Consider the following 25,004-nt stretch of genomic DNA (forward strand, 5'->3'; position numbering starts at 1 on the left):
GCAGTCTCATAATTCCTCCCTGTCCCACTGGCAACAATAAAATATCAGTTTTAAAACATGAAATGCCTGTGGACACAGTATGACACTGCATGTATCACAGATGCATGCACAGAGACACACGGGCTTGGTAGCTAACGCATGTTTTGAGTCCATCTGGTGCATTCCCCAACCCCCACCATTTCATTGCGCTTTCGCGCTAGTGGCCACAAACAGTGGATCTAAATCTGGCACGTTTCGAGGTCAAATGACGCAGCACACACAGAACGTGACCTCAGACAGTGCCTTTGTTCCCTCACCATCCATGGAGGCCTGCACACAGCTCCGAGTCCTGCCCGAGGCATGCCCATGCCTCTCTAACCCTGGCACCCCCTGCTCCTTCATCTCAGGCTCACAGAAAAGACAGACACCTGGGTAGGTCTGCTCCCCACTCCCAACGACCCCCCCTCCCTTGTCCCCTCAACACACACGCAACAGCTGTAAGAGCAAGGAGATCGTGTTTTTAAAATTCCATCGGTTGGTGTAGGCACAGAGTCGGAAGCAGCTCCAACATGGACATTGAGTAAAAAATACCAGTTTTCCAAAGTCTGTAATTATGTATTTACACAAATTACATAATCCTGTATGTATTTACATATAATTACAGATTATCAAGTAGATAACACAGCATAGTGTCAGTGAGATGAAATCGCATGAAAACCATAAACTGAAGCCGTTCACTGACCCATAGCGCAGGACATGGCGGGGACAGCTGCCCTGGGGTGACCTGGCATGTCCTTCGGCACGGCCTGGGGACAGGTGCCCCAAGGTGAGCTGGCATGTCCGTCGGCATGGCCTGGGGACATCTGCATGACAGATGGGGGGTGATCAGTCCATGCCCGTTAAGTCTGTGACTGAGGTGCAGTGTTTGGCACCAGTTAAGACAGCGGTTTGGCCAGCCAGGCTCACGTTTGTGAAAACTGGACCCACCACTCCAAAAGTGGTGGTGGAGGAGGGGGGGGGGGAGTCAGCTGTCCATGGCCGTGGGTGCCTTACGACAAGAACCGGGTGCAAAGCCAGGAGCTGGGGGGCTTACTCCATGGCCCCACAGGACAGTGCCGGCCCCAGACCTGAGCCATCCACTCCCCCAGCACACTTATGTACAGAAATTGCATAAGTCAGTATTTATTTATTTACACACCATTACAGTTTATTATATCAGTTGCCAAAGCATATAACATTTTGTTTTTCTTTAAAAAAAAAAAAAAAATCACTGAAAAAAAAACAAAAACCTCCAAAAGTCGACATTAAAGTAGCACTTTCCAGGAACCCATGGGGAGCTTTATCTTTTTCGCAGATGATTTTCTTTCTCTCTGATGGGTCAATCCAGCATCTAGTGCTACCTTAAGATCACTTTTGGCTGTCTCCTAAAATCAGTTTCTTCAGTGCTAAACATTGTACCCACGACATCCTAGAAACGTGATCCTTCCCTGTGGTCAGAGGCTTGGTGTTTCTCAGCCAAAAATATTAAATGCCTTTTGGAAAATCTACAGCCTGAATATGTGCACACATTAGCAGCAGCAAAGGGTTAAATAATAAATAAGAATACTACATCTTGGGATTAAATGCAGCTTCTGTTTAGAGAAAAAAAGAAAATAAATGAAGAGGACATTCTGACCTTTATCATAAATCAGATATTTTACATTGCTTCTGCCCCCTCCCCCACATTTCTTAATTCCAAACACTGGAGTTGGTTTTTCCTTAATGCACATCAGTGAACCTGCCCGTTCTCCACTTTGGGTCAGGGAAGGGGCCCCTGTGCTCATGACAAGAAGCCATGAGCTTCTACCTCAAAACAGCTTTGACTCACCAGTGACATAGTTTTATTTTTCATAGAGAATGTGCATCAGAGCAAAACAAAGTTGGAATATTAAACTTTAAAATTAGTTACATAAATCCCAACACATTTTTTAACTGTCACTTTCAATTTCCCATGTAACTGGCTAGAAAAATGCTATATGTGGTATTTGAATTTGTTATAAATTTCTTTTTCTTAAATATTGCTTTAAGAATTTGGCTCTCTTCTCCTTAGTATAGAGTAAGAAATAGTCTCCCTTGCCCAAGGGCAGGTTTCAAAATTATTGCTACTAAAGAAATATGTATTCTTATGCTTTTCAGCATAAAATGTTATAAAAGGCTAGTAAAAGAGATATTATATAGTAACTTCCCCTCTAAAAAAATCAAGTGCTCACAGACCCTTTTAAAAAACAAAACACAGTCAACAAGTATTTATTTTCCCTCTCATTGTCATGATTGATGGAGATTTATTAGTTTCATTATGCAAGTCTTATTTGAAGGGTGTTTTTACCAGGTATTATGACAGGTCACACCGAAAGCAATTTTCTATAAAAGATGTTACAATGACACCTATGGTGCTTGTGTAATTTAATATCTGAGAGCCAAGTTTATAAGAATTACCCTGCAGTTTTGATTCAGATTCTTGTCCCCTAAAAAAAAAATCTGTACCAAGTAATTTTTTTTTTTTTCCTTTTTGAGAATTCTAAACCAGTACATGTTTGAAATGAGTCCTGTTGTTCTGGAGCTCGACTAAAACAAAAGCACAGTCATTGTTTAGCTTTGGTATATTCTGCAATAGATTTAGACAAGTAGGATATATACCAACCGTCATGTTCTCCAACTGTGATGGAGGAAGCCACTTGAGAGAGAGGAAATAGTCCAGACACAGAATAAACGTTTGAGACCCAGTTAATCTTTAATCCTCTGGGATAAGCTATGGGAAAAGCAGTCTGAAGAGTGGATACTCGGTGTCATGAGCGGTACGCGTTAGTTTACAGTAACACGGGCACGACAGCGGCTGTCGCCTTCGGGACACAGGGCCATTCGAGTGTCTGAAATCCATGCACGCCACGTTCACACGTGGACTCACCACAGGTTCTAGCGGACTTGCCATTTAATGCTTACAGAGCCTAAAGCTTCCAAATGCCTATCTGGCCTGTACATATTTCATTAAAAATAAACTCTATATAATAAATAAATATATAAAATAAATAAAATGTCGCCTTTGGAATCTCTATAAATAAATTTAACTTTTTTTCTTTTTCTTTTTTTTTTTTCACTAAGAGGTCTTTGCTTTAAATTCACTGGGATGACACCCGTGACAAGGAACTGAGAAAGTCTTGTCGGTAAGACCGCGCCCACCGCACCTGCGGAGACGCAGCGGGCCCGTGGCCACCGGCCAGTCCCGACGTGTCCAGGTGGAGCGGCTGTGCTGACCAGGATGAGAAAGGACAGACCGGGCAGGTACATGCATGGCCTGTCCTCTCTGCTGCCCCCTCTCTGCAGGCCCTGCCCCCACGTGCCCCCCACCCCGCATCCCCGGCCGCCCTCTGCCCCAAGACCCACCCGGCAGCACAGCGGGCAGGGGTCCCGCGGGAGGTCGAGCCCGGGGCGCAGCAGTCACATGTCCCCTCCACGCCTCCGTCAGGCTATGCATGCGACAGAGTTTGGCAACAATGGATGTGATGACACAGCAAATCAATAGGGACCCACCGCGTGAAACCTTTATAGTGGTTACTTTTTTAAGGGCTCAAGTGAAGAAACGGTCTTTGTCAACTTTGGCTTAGGATATCCTTATAGAGTTCGGGTACTTTGTCGGGGTCCACGGGTCTGGGTAAAAAATGGGTGAATTTCTGGTGCCGCTTAGTCCTGGTTCCTTCCCGGGGGGTCCCGTCCTTATTTAACGCGACGTAGAACCTCCGTCCAGTGTCCACATGTTTATACAGGTTGGAGGAGTACGTGTTGTACCAGTTCTCTTCAAACTGTTCTCTGAAGACACACTCTTGCGTGAGTTTTTCCTGTTAAAAAACAAAAGCAAGTATTTTGCAAAATTAGCTCCTTTCTGTATTTAAAAGTTGTTACATAAATGGTGAGAAAATACCCATTTTAACCCACTTTAAAGGCACTCTGCAAAAGCTACTTACCTCTATAAATTCAACTATGTTTTAATTTTTTTGTAACGATTAAAGCACTAAAAGAATCTAAATTTTTTCTAGTTAAACTTTTCCAAGTGCCAATTATCTGAATGAGTCAGCAGGCAAAGGCAACTAACACCATGAGCTGTTCCTGTTTTCACCACAAGAGTTAGGATGGAGACCATCCTGGGGGTGGGGAACCTTCTCGTAGACAGAGTTTCAGGGAGCTGCTTCATCGTCAGCGTCCTTTCAGAGTCCTTGCTGTGTGGACCAAATCGCCCATGACGTTACAAGTTTTCTTCCCTTTGAAGCAGTGGAAGTTATTTATTACTCTAGAAGAGTGGTTTTCAAACTTCAGCATGCAGAAGAATCACTTTGGGATACGTTTTTTCTTTCAGTGTAGAGTTCCAATCCCCAGCCCTTTAAAATTCTGAGCCAGAAAGTCTGGAAATACACATTTTGAACAGGCCCTTGGGAAATTTGGAGGCAGTCACCACCGGGTCCACATTTTGAGATACAAAGCTTTCTATCAGGACTGGGTCTTCCTTAGTACAAAGAAGCGAAGACAAACATCCCAGCCCTCGACTTCCTTGATCTTAGACAGAAGAACCATCCCCATCCCGGTTCAAAAGCAGAAAGGATTCACATTTTCGTAAATGTATTGCACTTTGCCCTTCAGTGGACCTTTATGAAAGCCTGGATTCCCAGGAACCACACAACCAGGGCCCCTACAGTCATGTATCCTGAGCACCAAAAGGAGTAAGGACCGGAGGCCCTGCTCACATCTCACCCCCACCATGAGCTCACTCCAGGCAGACACAAATGAGGCAATGCGGGGCAGGTTGGGGGGCTGCTCTTCTCACCGTGCTGAAACTTCAGGGTCCACACCTTCCCAGGTGGTAGTGTAAAAAATAAACACTAAAATGACTTTTGAAAATATTCCCCTTGCTCTTGCACACCTGGCCCCTTATATAAGTAAGAAAACCTACAAATATATGTCCACACAGTTACACACTTGAGGACACAACTCAGCGCACTGATTCAGTCAGCCTGATGGACAGTGAGGGTGGGGACAAGGGGGTGAGTCCTGCTGAGGATGCTGAAAACCAGAGGCCTCGTGAACCAGCTTCCTGACATCGTTCATCCGTTCACCAAACGCTTAAACCACCCGAGGCACACAGGACCCACACCTCCTAGGAGGGGAACTTCTGGGTGATCAAAACGCACTGAGTGGATTGGTAACAAAATCCGTCCTTGGACAAGTCTCTGTTAAGCGAGCTGAACCAGGGGAAAGGATCGAGCAAAACAGACCGATGGGGAAACACTGGACCGCTGAAGCCAGGTCTACGGGGACGAGGGGGTTGCAGGGGGAGTGGCAGGCCCTCCCCTGGGAACTAACAGAAAGGCCCCCACCTCCCTCCATGAGCAAACCCAGAGGAAAGCCCTGCACTGGGGAGACCGGGCTGAATGTGATTTCTCTTCCATCTCCATTAAAGTGGACAAAATAAAACTAGTGTTAAAGACATTAACAGCTACTTCAGACTTTACTTCCATCTGTATAATAAATATTCTCCCCACAGACAAGATTACTCCTGGCTTAAAAGGTCTGGTTTGAGTTTGCAGTGATTAAGTAAGTTTTCTAAGCAGGCGATGTTCATTTACTTTCTGCTTAATAAAGTGGACCAAAGAATGGAATTGTAGAGCCTTCAGTTCTACCAAGGAAATCAAAAACGGAATTCAAATCCAGTTTTCTTTTTCTCAGCAGGAAACCACATTACCTGACAGATGCATGTGTGTGCTAAGTCACTTCAGTCGTGTCTGACTTTGTGTGGCCCGCTGTACTGTAGTCTGCCACGCTCCTCTGTCCATGAGATTCTCCAGACCAGAACACTGGAGCAGGTTGCCATGCCCCACTCCAGGGGATCTTCCCAACCCAGGGATGGAACCCAGGTCTCTTGACGACTCCTGCATCAGCAAGCGAGTTCTTTACCACTGCACCACCTGGGAAGCCCTGGCAGATACTTTGTTTATGAAACAGGGTTCCCCTTGTCCTCCTGGACCCTGAGCTGTGCCCCCGCTTCTGTCTGCTCTGAATATGGGTCACACCTGCTGGGCACTGGCCCTCCATGGATCAGGACAAGACACGCCACCTCAGGGTCTGCACCCATGAGGGGCCTGCCTTTGGAGCCACAGGCATGCTCCTAGTTTCGGCCTCCACAGCCCCTCCTGGAGCAGGTCAGCGCCACATCTGGGGCGGGGCCAGGTCAGGCCCACAGCTGGGGACTGGTGCCCAGAGCTCAGGACACCGCTGGTCACCAAGGTGGCTGTGGACACTTGACGTCAGAACCTCTCAGAACTGGAGCAAACCTCAGCCAACAGCAAGTGCGTCTTTCCCCCGAAAATGCCCTAGATGGGGGTCCCTGCTCAGGATCCTGTCATCATGGTGAAGGGGCATCTCCAGGAGCCCTGCCCAGACTGCCCACCTCCCACTTACAGAGGCTCCCTCCAGATACCCTGTCCATCCAGGGACTTCCAAGGCCCCTCCCAAAGGGCTTTACATGTTTTGGGGGTATTGTCAGTTTACAAAATAAAACATTTTTAAAAACGTTGAACGTGGCTATGAAACTGAACTAACCACAAACAAGGCTCTGTTCCCCTTATGAGGCTGTTGTAGCGTCGTTACACATACAATATAACTTTTTAGACAACTCAGAAAATGAAGTAAACTGTTCCACTATGATCTCCAGACGGCAGTTTTTGTGATGGTTGAAAGGTCAATCATCTCATTCTTGGGAGGGTTGGATAACTTCAGTTAACTAGTTAAATGAGGCATGCAGACAATACACTGCCAAACGCCTGGTCCAGTTGAGCTCCTCTAATTATTATGCAAGGATTACAATGCCGCTCAGATAAACCTGCATATCTTAAAAACTTTTTCTAATTTAAAGGATCATAAAAATTAAAGACAAAAAAAAAAAAATTAAAGACCCTGATACCTTTCTATACCATATATATGCTTTCAAATAATTTCTTCTTACTATTTTGGTTTATGTTAACGTGTGATTTTTGTTTTAGACAAACACAGACAAAGTAGCAAGACTTACAGAATTAATCTCTTCATCACCAGACTTCAGTACTTAGCGATAAAATATTTAGTTGAGGTGAATATATTTATGTTAGGAATGTGTAGTCCAAAGTGATTTATCTAAATTAAAAATGAGTAAATGGATGCAAATCAGGACAGCAAAAAAATACATATTAACCTGTATTTATATACATATATATATACAGAGAAGAAACAGTTTCTGCCTTCAAATAAACTATACACTTTAGAATTACAGAACTCAGATGTTTTAAAACTCACCACATGTTTCCAATGCAGACGGTTTATAGAGTATTCCACTATAAAGTGATCAATTCTTGTTTTATTGTATTTCCATGTTTTAATTTTTTTTTTTTAGATTATTTAACTGTAGCTGTTTATGGCATACCTATCTTTGAACTGCTGGATTATGTCACTAGGCTTGGGTGGAGAATGTGGCTTTAATTCAAAAGTCTTCTAAAGCCCATGCTTTGGAACAAAATCTGGTGAATGTTAGCAACTATGGAAACCTCTTTTCATTTTATATCATCAAATTCTAAGCAGTGGGAAAAACTGAAATTAAAACTTCAAAACTTTTACCAATCCTATTAAAACCAAAGTATGAGATAATAATGTGAAAATTATAGTATGCCCTAGAGAATGTTTAGGAATGTTATACGACATAAACTCATATGGACACTAATTTCAACTATTTGACAATTGGAAAATGTGTAATTCACATGGGCGTTACCATGCCCAAGTCCCCATTTAAAAACTGAAATCAGAAGTTTTCAAACTTTGAGAGTCAAGAGTTCTCATTGAAAATACATAGACTTATGCTGCTATTTTAAAACATGATTCCATTTTTATACATATAAACATATGGTGTAGTTCTAACCACACCATCCAAATGGTTGCTTGTGTCAACTCAAAGAGCTGTTTAAACCCCCAGCATAAACTCACAACATGTAAATCCCAAGGTCAGAAGTCACATTGATAGGAGATTTCCCGACCTTTTATAAGTTAATGATTTGATGTAATCTCTCATTCTCTGTTGTTGTTGCCCAGTTGCTAAGACCTTTCTCATCCATCACCGAGGTTCCCACGTGCAGGCTTATAGATTCAGCGACCCTGTTCTCCTTACCTCCTTCTTGTTGTTCAGTCACCAAGTCGTGTCTGACTCTTTGCGACCCCATTGACTACAGCACACCAGGCTTCCCTATCCTTCACTGTCTCCTGGAGTTTGTTCAAACTCATGTCTATTGAGTCCATGATGCCATCCAACCATCTCATCCTCTGTCAACCCCTTCTCTTCCTGCCTTCAGTCTTTCCCAGCATCAGGGTCTTTTCCAATGAGTCAGTTCTTCGCATCAGGTGGCCAAAGCATTGGAGCTTCAGCTTCAGTTCTTCCAATGAATATTCAGGGTTGATTTCCTTTAGGATTGACTGGTTTGATCTCCTTGCAGTCCAAGGGACTCTCAAGAGTCTTCTCCAACACCACAGTTCAAAAGCATCAATTCTTCAGCATTCAGCCTTCTGCCTATCGTTTATCCCAGTCATGGTATTTAGACCTCCCTTAACTACAATTATTTGTATAGATGCACCTTCCTCATTAATAATCTAGCTGTAAAGTCTTAGTGGGAATTGTTGCAAGGATCGGGGTGATTAAATATAATGATGAAAGGACCATTAATAAGAAGCCAGGTCTTTTAATGCTTCTCTCCTGGGAGAAGTCCCCGAACAGAAAGCAACAAACACAGAGAACAGGTGGGAAGACACTGTGTCTCATTTGATTAGAAGCTTCATTTAGGTCCAGTCCCTTAACATATCTCACCTCCAGCCTCATTTTTCAAAACCTCTTTAAAATCCCCACCATCCCCAATGGGCCTGCTTTTACACCCGCGATCCTGGCCAACAAATGTGCCACTGGAATTGGGGGAACATGTGAAGCAGGTGTGTCTGGTGAATGCACACAGAACAAAGTGGACAGGCAACACTGTGTCATCAAACATACAGAAAATTAAGAATTCCTACATTCTCTCCACTCCTCCCACCAAACCAAACCAAACCCTCCAGAAGCGGCTTAAGCATCTGTAGACTTGAAGGCAGGGCCCAGTCTGAATCTGGAGGAACACACCGACATCTCCTAGGCTGTGTGCTCACCAGCCACATGGCACCCACAATGCAGCCAAGGACAGGACCCGACAAGAGTATTGCAGGGCAGACAAGACTACTTAGAGTTAGTCTTCACAGCTACCCCCAGAGACAGACATTTGTTTGGTACATCATGTTACTTCACATACTTGCAATATATTTTCAGAGATGGAGCCCCACAGGGGAAAGAAAGTCCCACCCAAGGTTGAAGAGAATTCCAATTTGAGAAGTTTAATATTCACTGTAGGCAATATTCTTACTTCTGTCTCAGTGTCTAGACAATGCACATTTGATTCATCTGCCAAGAACTCTACAGGAAAAGTTCATGAAATTTCTTTCAGGATCTTAGAACACCTAGTTAAAAAGAAAGCTATGTAACATTTCTTACCATAATGACTATCTTGATGAGAGAAGTCATTCAATGACCACTTAAAATGCACATCACAGACTTGCAAAAACTGAAAAAACTTCAAGCTAAATATTACTTTCTCTAAAAACTGAAAGCAGAAGCACAGACAATGAAGGAGAAGCGGAGAGCTTCAAGGCAGGGAGGTGGAATGAAGGAAACAATTCCTGTTGTTAAGGACACCCCCTAGAAACAGTGGGACCCAGGCACCCAGTCTGCAGGACAATCAACAGACACACTGCAGGGGGTAGAGTCAAAACAGAAAAATGTACCAAAGATTTTCTGTGGTAGACAAAACAGGCAAAATTCAGGCCTTGGGTTGCGGAAATGAAATTAGAGAAACAGAAAGATTAACAAAGACAATGGCTGTGTAAACCCAAAGGCAATTTCGGAAGAACTACAAGATTCACAGAATCTCTGCAGTGAAGTGATGGTGACCTCACACACATACACACACCCCAAATGGGGTTGATCAGCCATCATGGGCCTCAGGTTCCTTCTCTGTGAAGAAAGGGGACAGGACCCAGAGACATCTAGGGTCTCTCTGAGCCTAAGATCAAATGGTCCAGCCTTGGAGCATCCAGTGTGGAGGCCAAGATGCCCACAATGACTGGAGAAGGACACACCGAACAGGAAATGAATAAGAAGCTGAAGTGTCGCTGGAAAGTAGGGAAGAAACCAACTAAAATGTGCAGCATCCGTTGCCAACGCAGATATGCGGCCAAGTGATGCTTCCGGCAGCAGCCAAGCAGGGAAGCTGCTGTTTCAGGGAAAAAAGGAAGGGGACGAAGACAGGGCTGTGGCACCAGGGACCCCTCCTTCCCTCCCTGGGAGACCCCCCCCCCTTAGAGGGTGTCTTTTGGGGGACCACTGCTGACCTCTTCCCTGTGTTGACCTCAATAATCACAGCTCATGAATGAACGTCTGCCTGACCAACAAAACCTGTGTCATGAGCTGCCCCAAGAGAAGAGAGGGAAGAAAAACCAAAACCTGTAGGATAACAGTTCTCAAAGTCACAGAGTATCCAAAGCACATGCATGCTTAGTCAGTTAGTTATGTCCAATTCTTTACGACCCCACGGACTGTAGCCCGCCAGGTGCCTCTGTCGATGGGATTTCCCAGGAGTGGGTTACCACTTCCTTCTCTAGGCGATCTTCCTGACCCAGAGATCGAACCCACATCTCATGTGTCTCCTGCATTGGCAGGGGGATTCTTTACCCACTGAGCACCTGGGAAGCCTAGGGAGGCCTAGAGCTGGGGGCAAAGCTGGACATGTCACACAAGGCAGAGGAAAGGCGGCCCTGAAGAGAAGTGAACGAGGACTGGGAACTTCTCAGACGCACACAGTCATCCCCCCAAGATGCACAGAGAAACCCCTCGTGAGGGTCACACACACACACACACACACACACACACACACATCTCTGCTACTTCCTGACTCCCCGGGTGCCCCCACCACTCAGCTCCAACTGGATTCATATCAACCCAGACTCCTCTAGAACCAAACTCATCCTCCCAGCCCCCTCCTGGTTGTAGAGAAATAGCCCCATGCGCGTGGAAAGTTACCACTGCGACTGTCCCTTCCTCTGGGCAACACGCAGGTGGCTGTCTCACTCTCTCTGGGCCCCTCTGCTAACAGCCCACTTCCAGTACAAATTCGAGCTGACACTGTCAGTCACCCTGCTCCCCCCAGGCACCAGATCCACAGGCCATCACAGGCCATTTTCAAAACAGTGCCTTCATCCCGAGACACCAACTCTGGGGGTGGACACTTTGGTGCTGCCACAGCTGGTAGACTTCGCCAGCATGTGGACAGGAGAAACCATCCTCGCCACCATCAGTGATGGAAACTTGTCCTTAATAAAGAAATTCAACTATTTAATTTAACTAAGAACATAACATACTAACGTGCTGCACTTGAGAAGAAAGTATAGAAAATTAACCTCGGCAAACACAGCTTTATGGTTAACAGTTTGAAGGATAACACAAGGGATGTCATAGTTTGATCTGAAGGAAAATGCTTATTTCCTTTCAAACATGATGTCCTAACTCTTAACTTCTGAATTCAAACGTGCAAGAAACACGACTTCCATGGGTCTTGCACAGGGAGCTCTGCGGTCAGACAGGACAGCATGTCCGTCGTGGCAGCACGCGGTCCTGAAGGCAGCTGAGGAGCTGCTGCTCAGCCCCTGGGAGCCCAGATGGCACCCGCCGTCCTCAAGACAGGCTGTCGTCAACCCTGGTTCCTACTCCAGTCCGCAACCCTGAGGCGGCGGCCCTAGAGCTGGGGTCCCAGCCCTGTGCTTCCCCTCCTCCACGCTCTATCTCCAAGTTCAAAGTCTTCAGGATGCAAGGACAGGCAGGAACCTTCCACTGAGACACAGCAAGCTGAAAACCAACTCAAAAGACTGGGAGGGAAGGAAAAGGGACACCAGCCACTCCAGAGGACCCAGAGACAAGCCCCTGAAGACAGTGAGGCTGAAGGAAAACGGGGTGGCGGGGGGAAGAGGGGGCACAGAGATCAACCCCAGGTGGGGAGCGGACAGCAAGCCCATGTTCACGTCCAGGGGAAGGCCCCTGCAGGCCACATGGAGCTGCCCGGTGGCGACCTAGGGGGGCGCCTTTGGCATGACCTTGGCGGGTCCGTGCTCACAGCACACGGGCACTTCCCACAAAGGAGAAGCAAACCGCGGCAGTGGTGTCAGGACAGTGACAAGGACGACAAAGGGCTGAGGGAGGAGGGGACGAGCTTGGTCAGGATCATAAGCGCTCACAAGCCCTTCATGGGCTCCACTCGACACCACTGCCTCGCCATCCTTGTGGGGCACTCAGCGGAGGTGCTGGGCAAGCAGACGTCTCCAAATCCTGCAGCCCCAAGGCTGCCTTCACACCGGACCCTCCCAAACTGCCTTCTCTGTAAACCATCCAGACTTCCCTTCCAGCCTGAGATGAAGCCCCACCCCCAGCCCTCTCTGGACACAATTCTGTTACCTCAGCCACGTTTGCACATCCAACTCCCCCCAGCGTGGCAAGTTCCCCTTGAACCAGAGCCAAGATCGCCCCAGGAGGAAGCAGCCTGACGCGCGAGGCCGCTCCATGTGGATCAGGCCCTGAACTGCAGCTCCTGGGGAAACAGAGGTTCAGAGCCTGTTTCTCTCTCATCACATGCTTGTCAAACAACCAATACATAGCCTTGCTTTGTTCTGTCTCCATTTAAGTTAATATCGTGGATTTGTCAGCTGTGGACGCAGGGCAGTGACTCAGGCCAGCTGAGACTCCTGTGAGGCCCGTGTTTCCTCTGTGACACAAGCCCAGCCTCCTGCACTTGGGACATGCACAGCATCTCAGAACTAGGCCCCGGGGGCATTCTGATCAGAGAAACCACCCTGGAAAAGCACAAAAACATGAGACCCCAGGCACTAAAGAGATGCAGGAGAGGATGCTCACTCAGCAGGAGCTGAAGGCACAAGGCCACACGGCCTCGTGGGGCCCTGGCCAGCAGGAGCTTCTGCTGCTGCTTTTGGCAGGTTTGTGAGTCACACCATTCCAGGGTCATATAATTGGGTACACAAACTCCAGCTGGTGGACAAACGTGCAAGCACGTGACCTGCAGTCACGAGAGTCAACTGTTCTCCAGCACCTGCAGAAGTGCTGGCCTGTGTGGGCAATGACACCGCCAAAACCTGCGGGGTTATGAAAACGAGTGAGTGTGCACTCGCGTGTGGGCATGTGTGGCAGGGAGTGTGCATGGCTGCCACACAGCATCAGTGCAAGAAACGCGGGGATGCAACGACTGGAGAGAAACAGAAGGCCATGTCCCCAGCATTTAGCCCTGGGCCAGGCCCCGCCTGTTCTACGACTCAGGAAGCTTCTGTGCCGAGATCCCGGAGCCTGAAGGAAGGCCGCTGCTGAGCACGAACCCCAGTCCCAGGTCATCCCTCTCTTCCCCTCTCTGTGCACATGGGTGCACTGAGCCCAGCCCGTGGGCCTGACGATGAAAACCAGGTCCCTGGTGGCTCAGACGATAGATCGTCTGCCTGCAATGCAGGAGACCTGGGTTCGATCCCTGGGTCAGGAAGATCCCCTGGAGGAGGAAATGGCAACCCACTCCAGTATTCTTGCCTGGAGAATCCCGTGGACAGAGGAGCCTGGTGGGCCACAGTCCATGGGGTCTCAAAGAGTTGGACATGACTTAGCAACTTCACTTTTCAGAGACTGTGATGCCTCCCTACCTGTGAGCCCTGCCACCGCTTGCCAGGTTATCCACGCAGGCCTCAGACCATCAGGGGAGTCAGCTCGCTGCTTAACAACAGAAACTTGACTACAGTTACATAAAGAAGAAGATAAATTTTTTTATAAAAGATGATTTTCCACTAACTAACAGCCAAGAGTATAGATGCTAAGGAAACAAATGAACCACTAAGTAAAAACTAGGCTGCTAGAAGGAAACAATTGTTTCAAAATCATGTCTGTGAAGGGCAGACTAGACCCTGCTCTAATAAAGGGGTTATTTTTGGAGGAAAATATATATATATCTATATATAGATAGATAGATAGATTTTTTTAATTCACAAAAGCAGACGACCACTCTTGTGTGTATCGGACAAGATTAATTCACCTGCATTCAAACCAAACTCCTTCCTTACCCTCTGTGTGACTTTGAGTCCGTCACTAAGCCACCAACCCCCATCTCCTCACCTCCAGCACAAGGATGCTCTACCAGCTAAACTGGCTAATATAGTAGGAATGGTCTCCTGAGGCCCTGCCCTCCTTCACAAAGAACCGCCTCACGGTCCTCTGACAGCCGGCAACCTGTGCATAGGATGGGAGGCCGAGCTCCATCATTCGGTGTCTGCTTAAAGCCACCCGCTTGCAGAGCACGCCCGCCCCAGGGAGGCCACAACACAGAAGACTCTTGCCATTTCCTCTGCAGGAATGACACCCCTCGGACTCAACGTCCAGGACCCGCCGGCATGGCCGCTGCCAGAGTTGTCTCGACCGACGCAGCACACAGACAAACCACAGAGTCCAGCAGGGACTGGCCACCAGGCATGGTGTCCTGTTCCACAAGTACACGCTCATTCTGTGTGTGCCCGCACTGCTCACACGGGCACTGCGGATGCCTCACGGAGACCACAGGGAGCCCCCCAATTCCAGCACGTTTCCATAGCTGCACGTCCCAGGAAGATAAAGGCTAATCCAGGGGCACCAAGCTTCCTGCAGGAGCATCATCTCGGACTTTTTCATCCCCCAAAAAGTAAAGGAATCCTTTTAAGGCCACTCAAGACCCTCCTGAGGCCTGCCTATAACCACACATGGTCGCCCAAGAATGTGTCTGTATCTGACGTCACCTTCAGTGCAAAGCAGCAAAACCCTCACCACTGGGACTCATGGGAAGAGAAACGACATCCTTGGACCGTCTGTGAGGGCCAGGTGACACCTGGCTTCCCAGCAATTCACCCAGGAGGCCGTGGGGGGAGGCCAGCCCCCCCAGGAGCCCTGGGGACAGGTGTGCCGCGCATGAAGCTGTATCTCAGCCCCACTCAGGTAGCTTCACCCATCACATCAGACCCCACCCGCTGCTCCAGAGTCCAGCAGTTCCACAGTCCAGGGTGATTTTTAATATACGCGTGTTTTGCATTGCAGTCACCAAAGGAGCACAAAGTGTCTATGTTTGTACATATTCAATTAAAATAAAAAGAATTTAAGGCAAATGGGATTTTGGGATCTGAGATATTTCACCGTTTCCTCTTACAAGGGTGGACATACACCTTCATCCGGGGATGGGTGGTCCCTGAAGCCCCCCAACCACTGCCCCCCTCCGTGGAGACACCGCACAAGGGACAGCTCCGGTTCACACAGGCCCAGCCACTGTGGACAGGCATCCCACGTGACGTCGGGCTTTAAAGTTTCTACGCAGTGGAAACACAGTCTGAACCCAGCACACCCTGGTTACTGATTACATAGACTCACATGGACCCAGCTGGGCACACCTGTGTCTCTGGAAATGTAACAACTAACCAACGGTCCACAGGTGCCTGTGTGACCAGCGTCTCTGGCAGGTGGTGGCCAGGCTCCCGCACTCCAGCGCTGGTCTGAGTCCTCACTCTGCCCCACAAGCTCTGGCCCAGGAGCAAGTTACCCCACCTCCTCTCTTTCAGGCTTAACAGCTAAGCAGGGTCCCACCAGCAGAAAACCAGGGTGGCCCAGGTGGAAACCCAGGACAGTGGAGGTGGACAGTGATGGCTCAGGTCACACTATGTGTGACGTACTATATGGATGCAGGCGTGACCAGCCAAATGGCTGGGGTGACGAGCCTACATGCCAGTGGCGTGTGACACACACAGCGGGGCCTTCAGGAGACCAAGACCGGCTCCTAAGAGCCAAATTCAGTGGGAAAGACCAACGGGAATGAAAACTCCAGACAGAAAACAGTGGGTGCTGAAAAGGATACAAACAGGCGTCTGTCATCCTCCTCACCACGTTTTCAGGTCCCATGCTCCCCTTTCTTGCACCACTACAGTTTTAGAGACTGTGCTGCCTCTTTTTAATGAAAATGTCAACAACTCTCATTAAATGCAGGCTCCTTGAAACAGATTAATTGTTTTCAAGGCATTCTTTTTTAAAGAGGTATTTATTACAATCAATTATTCTTGACACTTTGAAGTAACCTGATGATGCTCAGATGATTTAGATTAAGACCCTAAAGGTAACAAAGCCTTACATCTACTCTGTCATGAGAACAAAAGTGAAAGATGTAAACTAATACTCTAACATTTTAATTCTCTGCCCAAGTACACACTCATATATGTGTGTGTGTGAGATAGAGAGAGAAAGAGAGATCTAATACCCTTCCTAAATCTCACCCAGGCAGGGTATTCTAATCCTTACATTTGAAAAATTATGTACCCTTCCTTTGCTGCCTCCCTTTTTTGAGACGCCTATTCATCCCTCAAAACCCAGTGAAATGCTACCACCCAAATTCCCCAAGCAATTACTTAGACACTCTTCTGGATTCCCAAGATATTTGTGATTCCTCTAACACAGTGCAGTTCACACTGCACTGAATTATTTACAGGTATATTTCTCCCACCAGAGTCTGAGATACTTACTGTGTTGTCATGCACTTAGCACAACGCTGGGCACATATTAAGTATAAATGTTTGTGAAGAAATGAGCAGATGAATGGACATAGGGATGAATTCAAAACATGATTACAATAATCAAACTCCATCCCAGAAATCGAATGGCTCAGATTTTCCTTAAATGACATCATAATATACATCAGCAATAGAGTTTTTCCTGTTTCCACAGTATGACAGGGTGTGTGCATGCTAAGTCACTTCAGTTGTGTTCGACTCTTTGCAACCGTACCGACCATAGCCCGCCAGGCTCCTCTGTCCATGGGAATTCTGCAGGCAGGAATACTGGAGTGGGTAGCCATTCCCTTCTCCAGGGGATCTTCCCAACCCAGGGATCGAACCCACATCTCTCATGTCTCCTGCACTGGCAGTTGGGTTCTTTACCACTAGCGCCATCTGGGAAGCCCTCTAACAGGGTTCAGAATCCTACATATTTTTCTGAAGAAGTATTACCCCATTCACCTCTGACCTTTTAGATCTAATACTAAGGTAGTCTTGGAAGCAAAAGAATCACATAAATGAAAAGAGAAAAAGCAATCCTGAATACATTTTACATTAACTTTAGCTGCACTTACACGTGCATAGACTTTATAAAAGTGACAGCTAATTCCCCAAATCTCCTGTTCACCTTCTTTCCCAGTGAGATCAGTCTTTTCAAGGTTTCCTCAATGTTTAGAAACACATCTTCTCCACTCCACTGAGCTTCACACAACTTCATACAAGTAAACTTCTCAACTACGGTTTCTGGCGTGCTAATAACAGAACCGTTGCCTGCTTCTCTTTCCTTCTCTCAGTCTCTTTGGGGTGGAGGCGGGATGTGCGGGTCACCCCATTCTCACTGCCACACAAGGATGATGACAACCACAGGGCAGTGTGGCTCTGGCCACTGAGGAGATGGACTCCCTCACACCTGTGTGAGGTGTGGATACAGGCAAACCAGGCAGGCAGCTCGGAAGAGGCGATCCTGCTGTGTAACATCATGGGCACATGGAGAACATCACAGGACAGGCAGGGAAGACGGGAGTGAAGCCCTGGGAGCCCAAGGCATGAAAGGCCGAGACCCAGCACACAGGAGCTGTGAGGCCACCTGAGTCCAGCCCTTGTCTGGACAGGAGGAGCAGGCGGGGGAGCCTGGCGTCCCGATGGCCACCACCCTCCCTGGATTTCACCCTCTCCAGCCTCTGCCCCTCCCCCAGGGATGGACACTCAGACAGCATGTCACAGCACGGCTCAGCGGGGGGACAGCAGAGAGGGACATTTCCCTCCAGCAGGGCCCAAGGGACACACTGACCACACAGGCAGAGACAGCCAGGGCCGCACCTCGAGGGTCGGGAAGCCACAAATAAACCACAATGTTCAATCCACTGCAACCCGATGAGGACCCTCGCCGGTGCAGGCCCAGGCTGTGTGCAGAGCAACCCTGAAAGGAAACCTGCAGCCCCCACATCACACACTAGGGAACACGGACCCACAACCAACACAGAGACACAACCACATCAGAAGTCTACATTCCTGGAGTGGACACATAACGAACACGGACACGACCGACATGGACACACAACCGACCTGGACACACAGTCACACCAGAAGTCCACATTCCTCAGGTGAGGATGGAAACATAAAGAAGGCACCACCAGAACCCCGAGAACACACACACACACACACACACACACACACACGAGATGCTGACCAGGAACTCAGGCTCCAGCTGGGTGTGGAAGGTTTTGCAAAAGAGGCAGTATTGTCACCGAATCCTAAAGAAAAAAAGCTGCCTCCTGAGACACAGGGAGGAGAGGACGGCAGGGCGGGGTGGGGGACCCGACCCCACGGCCCATCGGACGACAAGTGACCAGAGAAGAGCAGGGAGGCAGACTCGAGGCACATGGGACAGGGACAGGAGATGGCCCAGCAGAGGAGACCCGGGCAGCGAGGCTCGGCGGGGCGAGTGGATGCAAGCAGGTGGCCACCGCCTTCAGGGCAGAAGCTCAAGCGGTCTGAGCGGGAAGCGGCGGTGTTGGGGGCTGAGGGACCCTCTGTCGGCGGAACCAGGGTGGGCACGGGGGAGGCTGGAGGCTGAGGAAGGAAACGAGGGGGTGGGAAAATGCGGCCCTGGTCACCTGCCCACCCAGCAGGGTCCCAGCCTGAGGACACCTCCAGGCGAGCAAGGATACAAAGGGGGCCATCCCACCTCTACTGGGCACCTCAGGCTCTGAACCAGGCAGCGGGCCTCACAAGCCCGCAGTCAGGCCTCCCCACCTCCTCATGGTCACCAGGTCTCTGCCCCAGTGGGGCTCAACCGGGGACATGCAGAAAGGGTAGGGGCAAGAAAGCGGAAGGACTGCCCCTGGAGAAGCCTCCACAACAGGCCACGGCCTCGAGGACACAGGTCCATCTGCTGTGGACAGAATGTGGCCTCTGACTGCCCACTCGTCCATCCCTGCCTTCAGAGCACTTCACCTTAACGCGTGCTGCATAAAACAACATAACATATATGGGCTACACTTTATGTACACAACTTTTAAACAATTTGACATGAGGCACTGAGATCTACGCTCAGAAAACTCTGGAGACCACCATTCCAGGTGCCCAGTCAGCTGCAGTAAGTGCTCTCTGCCTCCACAGGGAGCTTCCAACCCACTGGAGACAGGACAGAAGACACAAGAAAAAAGAAACTCATAATACTTACAAATGATTATTATATTTTTCTATTCCTTCTCACCTACAAGAATATCTGACAGTAATTTCCATCTCCCTTGTCTCTACATAATGAAAATCTTATGTAGCTCAGAAAAAGGGCTGATACTTACTGCAAGGTCTATTTCTAGTTTTAATTACAATGCTTGCCAAAGCTGGGGAGAGATCATTTCAATTCATTTCAAAAATAACTCCCATTCAATACCAGAAGATGGGATTTTTCACAGTTGTGAATTTTTTATTTACTGGGTAATGAAAATGGCTCAGCATATAAATAAAGCATTTGCTTTAGAAACTTTGGTCTAGTGAAGATCCAGGGCTGACATCTATTCATAACAGTGAAGTGGTTTTCTTCAAAAAGTGAAAGCCTACACTCCCCTTCCCACCACCACCAGTTTCATTTCTATTTATAACCTAGAGAAAGAGTGATTCCCAGCAAACCTGAGTCAGGGAGGCTGGCAAGGTGGCCCGCTGCACTTACCGATCCATACAGCTCCCCCTTCTCATTCATGCCGAGGTAGAGTCCACTGTCCACGCCGCGGATGCTGACCAGACCCACGGCTATACTGATGAACTCCAGGATCCCTGCAAGACCGAGACAGAGGGACACAGGTCAGGGCCTGGAGCACTGCCCTCCGGGCGTCCACAAGCCCAGGAGCACCGAAGAGGAGCACTTACTCGGGAACCGTCTTCTCTTAAAACCAGTGCCCCAAAGAATTGATTTTTCTAGATCAATAGCTTCTAGTTATGAGACAAAAACACTTATCAACATGACATATAACCAAAAAAGCAATGTTTTTAAATAAAAAGCCAGCATTTTTCTTTTAAACTTCTTATAATCTTATATTGGAGTATAGCTGATTAGCAATGTTGTGACAGTTTCAGGTGGACAGCAAAGGGATTCAGCCATACATATCCATGTATCCATTCTCCCCTAAACTCCCCTCCCATCCAGGTTACCACATAACACTGAGCAGGGTTCCCTGTGCTATACAGGAGGTCTCTGCTGGTTACCCATTTTAACTGTAGCCGTGTGGACATGTCCATCCCCAATTCCCCCCAACTATCCCTTCCCCCTAATCTTCCCCCCAACCTTCCCCCACCCCCATAACCATAAGTTCATTCTCTAAGAAAAAAACCTGGTATTTACATAGATATGGTAAGAAATGACAGGTCAGATAAGCCAGTGTACATGTCCTAACTAACTTATACAAGTATAATGTACGAGAAAACTTACTTCTACTTTAAAACTGTGAAATGAAGTATCCGTGTATGGGCATGGATTGGAAAAAAGTTCTATTCAGAGAAAAGTCTACGTCTCTTCAAGTAAGAATGGAGATGCCAACCAAAGACTTGTCTGGTTTACATCGAAAATTATCCGGCTCTCTCTATCCAATATAAGAGTATTATGCTCCATCTGGAAAACTAAAAGGCCTACATCCCAAATATTTCTGCTTAAAGTATTGATTTTTCTCTGTGCTTATCTAAACCGCAAAGAGATAGTTAAGCAATTAAGATAACACAATATTTGGAGGGAAAAAAAATGCTCATTCCAAAAAAATGCTCTTGATTTAAAATAGGCATGGATTACTATAACCCAAAATCAAATCAACATAACAATCTTATTTCCTTCTTTCCTCTTGCTTACCTCACTAAGAATAACATTGCCTAAGCTGGGCATAAATCCAGAAATTTTATAGTCACACAACAGCAGCTCTAGGTTCCATAACAATAGTGTTGTTTCAACATGATTATCCAACGGCATTTTGGGGACGATAGTAAGACACTCATGCTCAGCCATTTTCTCCACATTTTGTATTAAAGTGCTACACTCTGTGTAAACCTTGCACTAACACATACCAAATACTAGGCTGTTTTAGAAATATCTGCAAATATTAAAATAATTTACTTACATTTAAAAAGTTTAGAAAAAAATAGGGATAACATTGTGCTACAGTCTCCTGTGACTTGTAAAAAAGCACTTACGTGGATTTTTAAACAATTAATTTTGCAACTCTCACAAAACAGTCTGTGCAGCAATCATAGTAAGACATGGACTACATAAATCTAATAAAGCAAAGGTTCCAAGGTGATGGACAAAGAGAGAGACTGCTTATAAAAGGGTGTTCCTAGTCCTGTTATAAGCACAAAATGTAACAAATTCTTTGAGCTTAGTTTACAGACTGTCCATCTGAACCTGCAAGAAAAAAAAAAAAAAAAAACTATGTATTTTAACAGAATGTGAAATAGTGTGTGGGAAAATATGATGAGAAATTGCCTTCTGAATCTGATAACCGGTGAGTCTCGAATGAAAAACACATCTGAAATAAGTTCATTAATCAGCCATTCCCTACCTCACAAAGCAAATGGAAAGACAAATAAGGCAATATTTCCATGAGAGTCAGTTCATGTGAGATGCACGCCCTTATTGATGAATCATTTTATTTCATTATGCCACATCCAACTCTTAGGATTAAAAATAACTTACATTGTGGCATTTTATTACTAAAGGAGTCACATACTACAGTGTGAGTCTCTTCTTAGCTACCTGAAAACACACACTGTAAATCATAGTAATCCTGAAATAGGATAAGGAATTCATTAACATCCAATTTTCATTGTAAAATGGAAACATTTTGCCCCATTGCAGCTGAACAATTTAATACACTATGTCAACTGAAAGTCATAAAACTAAAAGATACTTGTACCTTCTAAGAGGGTATTTGATGATCTTTGCTTTCCCTAACATGAGGCAGCTCTGAGAGAACTAGTAAGTTATCAACCAATGTTGCCCACTGGCCCAAACAAAACCTAAGTACATGAGCTCTCACAAAACCATGTGCCTGGCTGGTCTACAGGACATCAGGAGCAACAGTCTTATCAGTGACAACCCCAACAGCTGGGGTCCTCCAGCATCTAGTATGTGCCCAGTGAGAGGCCTGCCACTTGGGCCACATAAGAGCCCAAGGTGTCATCACATGCAAGCCCTCAGATGACATATGGGGACACTAGGCTTAAGGACAACCTCCCCAGGAGCAATCAGACTCCAATGCCTAGGTCCTTAGTGACCATGCACATCTTCCCATCAGCTTTACCTTTTTTCCTCAAGAGTCTGGGATTTCTGTACCACTTTTTTTTTAATTGTAGACTAATTACTTTACAATATTGTAGTGGTTTTTGCCATACATTGACATGAATCAGCCATGGGTGTACATGTGTTCCCCATCCTGAACCCCCTCCCACCTCCCTTCCCATCCCACCCCTCAGGGTCATCGAAGTACACCAGCTCTGAGCACCCTGTCTCATGCATTGAACTTGGACTGGTGATCTATTTCCCATATGATAATATACATGTTTCAATGCTGTTCTCGCAAATCACCCCACCTTCACCTTCTCCCACAGAGTCCAAAAGTCGTTCTTTACATCTGTGTCTCTTTTGCTGTCTCACATATAGGGTCATCGTTACCATCTTTCTAAATTCCATGTATATGCGTTAATATAATGTATTGGTGTTTTTCTTTCTGACTTCCTTCACTCTGTATAATAGGCTCCAGTTTCATCCACCTCATTAGAACTGATTCAAATGCATTCCTTTTAATAGCTGAGTAATATTCCATTGTGTATATGTATCACAGCTTTCTTATCCATTCGTCTGCTGATATATATGGTCATTCCCTCACTAGTGAAATGGAAGATGTGAAATGGAGATGAGACTTGACCAAGCCAGTGCTCAGGACAAGTAGCAGCAGAGGAAATGAAGAGCAGGCAGGCTCCTGTGTCTGCACTCTCCTCACACAGGACGTGGGAAGGTGCGCAGCTCCGCATGTTAACATACTGGTTTTGTGCACACACAACATAAGTTCTGAAATGATTATTACATATTTTGGAAATGAAAGTGCTAAGAGATCAATCTTGTTATCTCCTGGCATCAGTAAGACATGCACTCATTCATTAAATCAACAAACTAAGGAGTAAGCCAATGGGCATCCCCGGTGGTTCAGCAGTAAAGAATCTGCCTATCAAGGCAAGAGAAATGGGTTTGAACCCCAGGTCTGGAAGATCCCCTGGAGAAGGAAATGGCAACCCACTCCAGTATTCTTGTCTGGGAAATTCCATGGACAGAGGAGCCTGGAGGGCTACAGTCCATGGGGTCACAAAGGAGTCAGACACCAGTGAGCAACTGAACAACAACAAATTGTAAGCCACACCCTTTGTTGAGAATATGACCATGAGCAAGGACTAGACTATGACCTCAAAGAGCTTCCCATCTAGTGGGCAGAAGGACAGACAACCAGGTAAGTGTAATAACAATGCGGGGGCGGGGGGGGGGGGGGGATGCAATGAGAGTTGGGTATTCAGGGTAGGCAGGCAGCTCACTCAGGCTAGGGAAGGGGAGTCTGGGGTGCTTCCAAGGGTTAAGACCAGAGACAAGTCTCCAAGGAGAGAGACTCTAGATGAGAAGGAGCTACATCTAGGGACCCCAGATGGAAAGGATGTCATTACCTCAAACTAGCATCCTTAGCTCTGCAGCCCCTTGAGACACAGAGACCTCAAAAGAACAGCCCAGCTTTTCATGAGGTCACCTTGTGATCTGAGGGCAAACAGAATCTAGAACATCTGAGTCACAGCTGCTCCCCCATATGCAGAGCGCATCAGAGCTGCAAGGCCAGGAAGACCTGGCAACATGGCAACGAGCCCCCGCCCTACCCAGACTGGAATCCTTGACATTCCTGGAACCATCCTGTCCACCAGGAACTCCAGAACCTCCAGCAAGTAGGTTACCTTCTCTCTGGGCCCGAGCCAGTGCCAAGCATCTGCTTCGGACTGCACTGATCTGAGCGGGGTTGCCCCCCTCCACGGCTGTTTCCATCAGCATGAGACACAGGGTGGGGGGTGGCTGTTGGCTCAGGAAGAACCTGGGGAGAAGGCTTCTGTGTAGACACAGAAGGGCAAGAAGGAAAGAACTAGGAAGAGAAGGGAGGGAGGGAGGGAGTGGCCCGTCTCTCTAAGGCAGTGCAGAAGGGCCACAGCCATAGGCACTGATGGAGTGACCTGGGCAGCCACGCTCCGTGATGCTGGCATCTAGCTGTGCCCTTCCACAGCAGGTAAGCACTCCCATGAGGATGCAGTCCCTGGGCCCAGGAGGCCTGGTGGGGTCTGACAGAGCCCACGGTCATCTGTGGTCCACAAAAGGCCAGGTCAGTTCCTAAACCCCTTCAGGAAAATGACCTCGGCAGAGCATCCCCCTAACCCGAGACTCACCAGGTAAGCAGTGTTTGGCCCCAGGCTCTGTTCACAGGAACCATTACCCCAGAGCTGGCCCCACTCCCAGGAGCCCCTCAGCCCTGGGCCGCACCTCCGCTGGCCCTGGGAAGTGGGTGGGCCGTGTGAAACAACCCTCCAACCTAAAAGCCCCCAACACTTAACAGACCTGCATTCTTTAGAGGACAAGAATGTGTGCAGGCTGTGCAGAGAGGCACGAGGGCAGGCTCTCTAAAATAGATTAACCTCCCCCCTCCAGCCCCCTGCTCGGGGGAGAACCACACACCAGGGCTGCC

General features: G+C 47.5%; 1 protein-coding gene across 2 annotated transcripts in view; it reads right to left on the reverse strand.

Moving 5' to 3' along the window:
* Window positions 1-673: 673 nt before the first annotated feature.
* FGF9 (fibroblast growth factor 9) overlaps window positions 674-25,004 on the reverse strand; it is a 29,054-nt gene continuing 4,723 nt past the window's right edge. Inside the window, exons 1-4 of one of the 2 annotated variants that reach the window (XM_061133219.1) lie at window positions 24,229-24,786; window positions 20,125-20,187; window positions 19,928-20,031; window positions 674-3,851 (exon numbers count right to left, since the gene is read on the reverse strand). In XM_061133219.1, the coding sequence (XP_060989202.1) occupies window positions 3,606-3,851; window positions 19,928-20,031; window positions 20,125-20,187; window positions 24,229-24,322 (507 nt within the window). In that variant the 5' untranslated portion in view covers window positions 24,323-24,786 and the 3' untranslated portion in view covers window positions 674-3,605. Of the gene's footprint in view, window positions 3,852-19,927; window positions 20,032-20,124; window positions 20,188-24,228; window positions 24,787-25,004 lie in introns of those variants that run through there. The other variant, XM_061133218.1, reaches the window with a different exon arrangement.

This window comes from Dama dama, chromosome 30 (assembly GCF_033118175.1).
Source record: "Dama dama isolate Ldn47 chromosome 30, ASM3311817v1, whole genome shotgun sequence".
NCBI classification, from domain to species: Eukaryota; Metazoa; Chordata; class Mammalia; order Artiodactyla; family Cervidae; genus Dama; species Dama dama.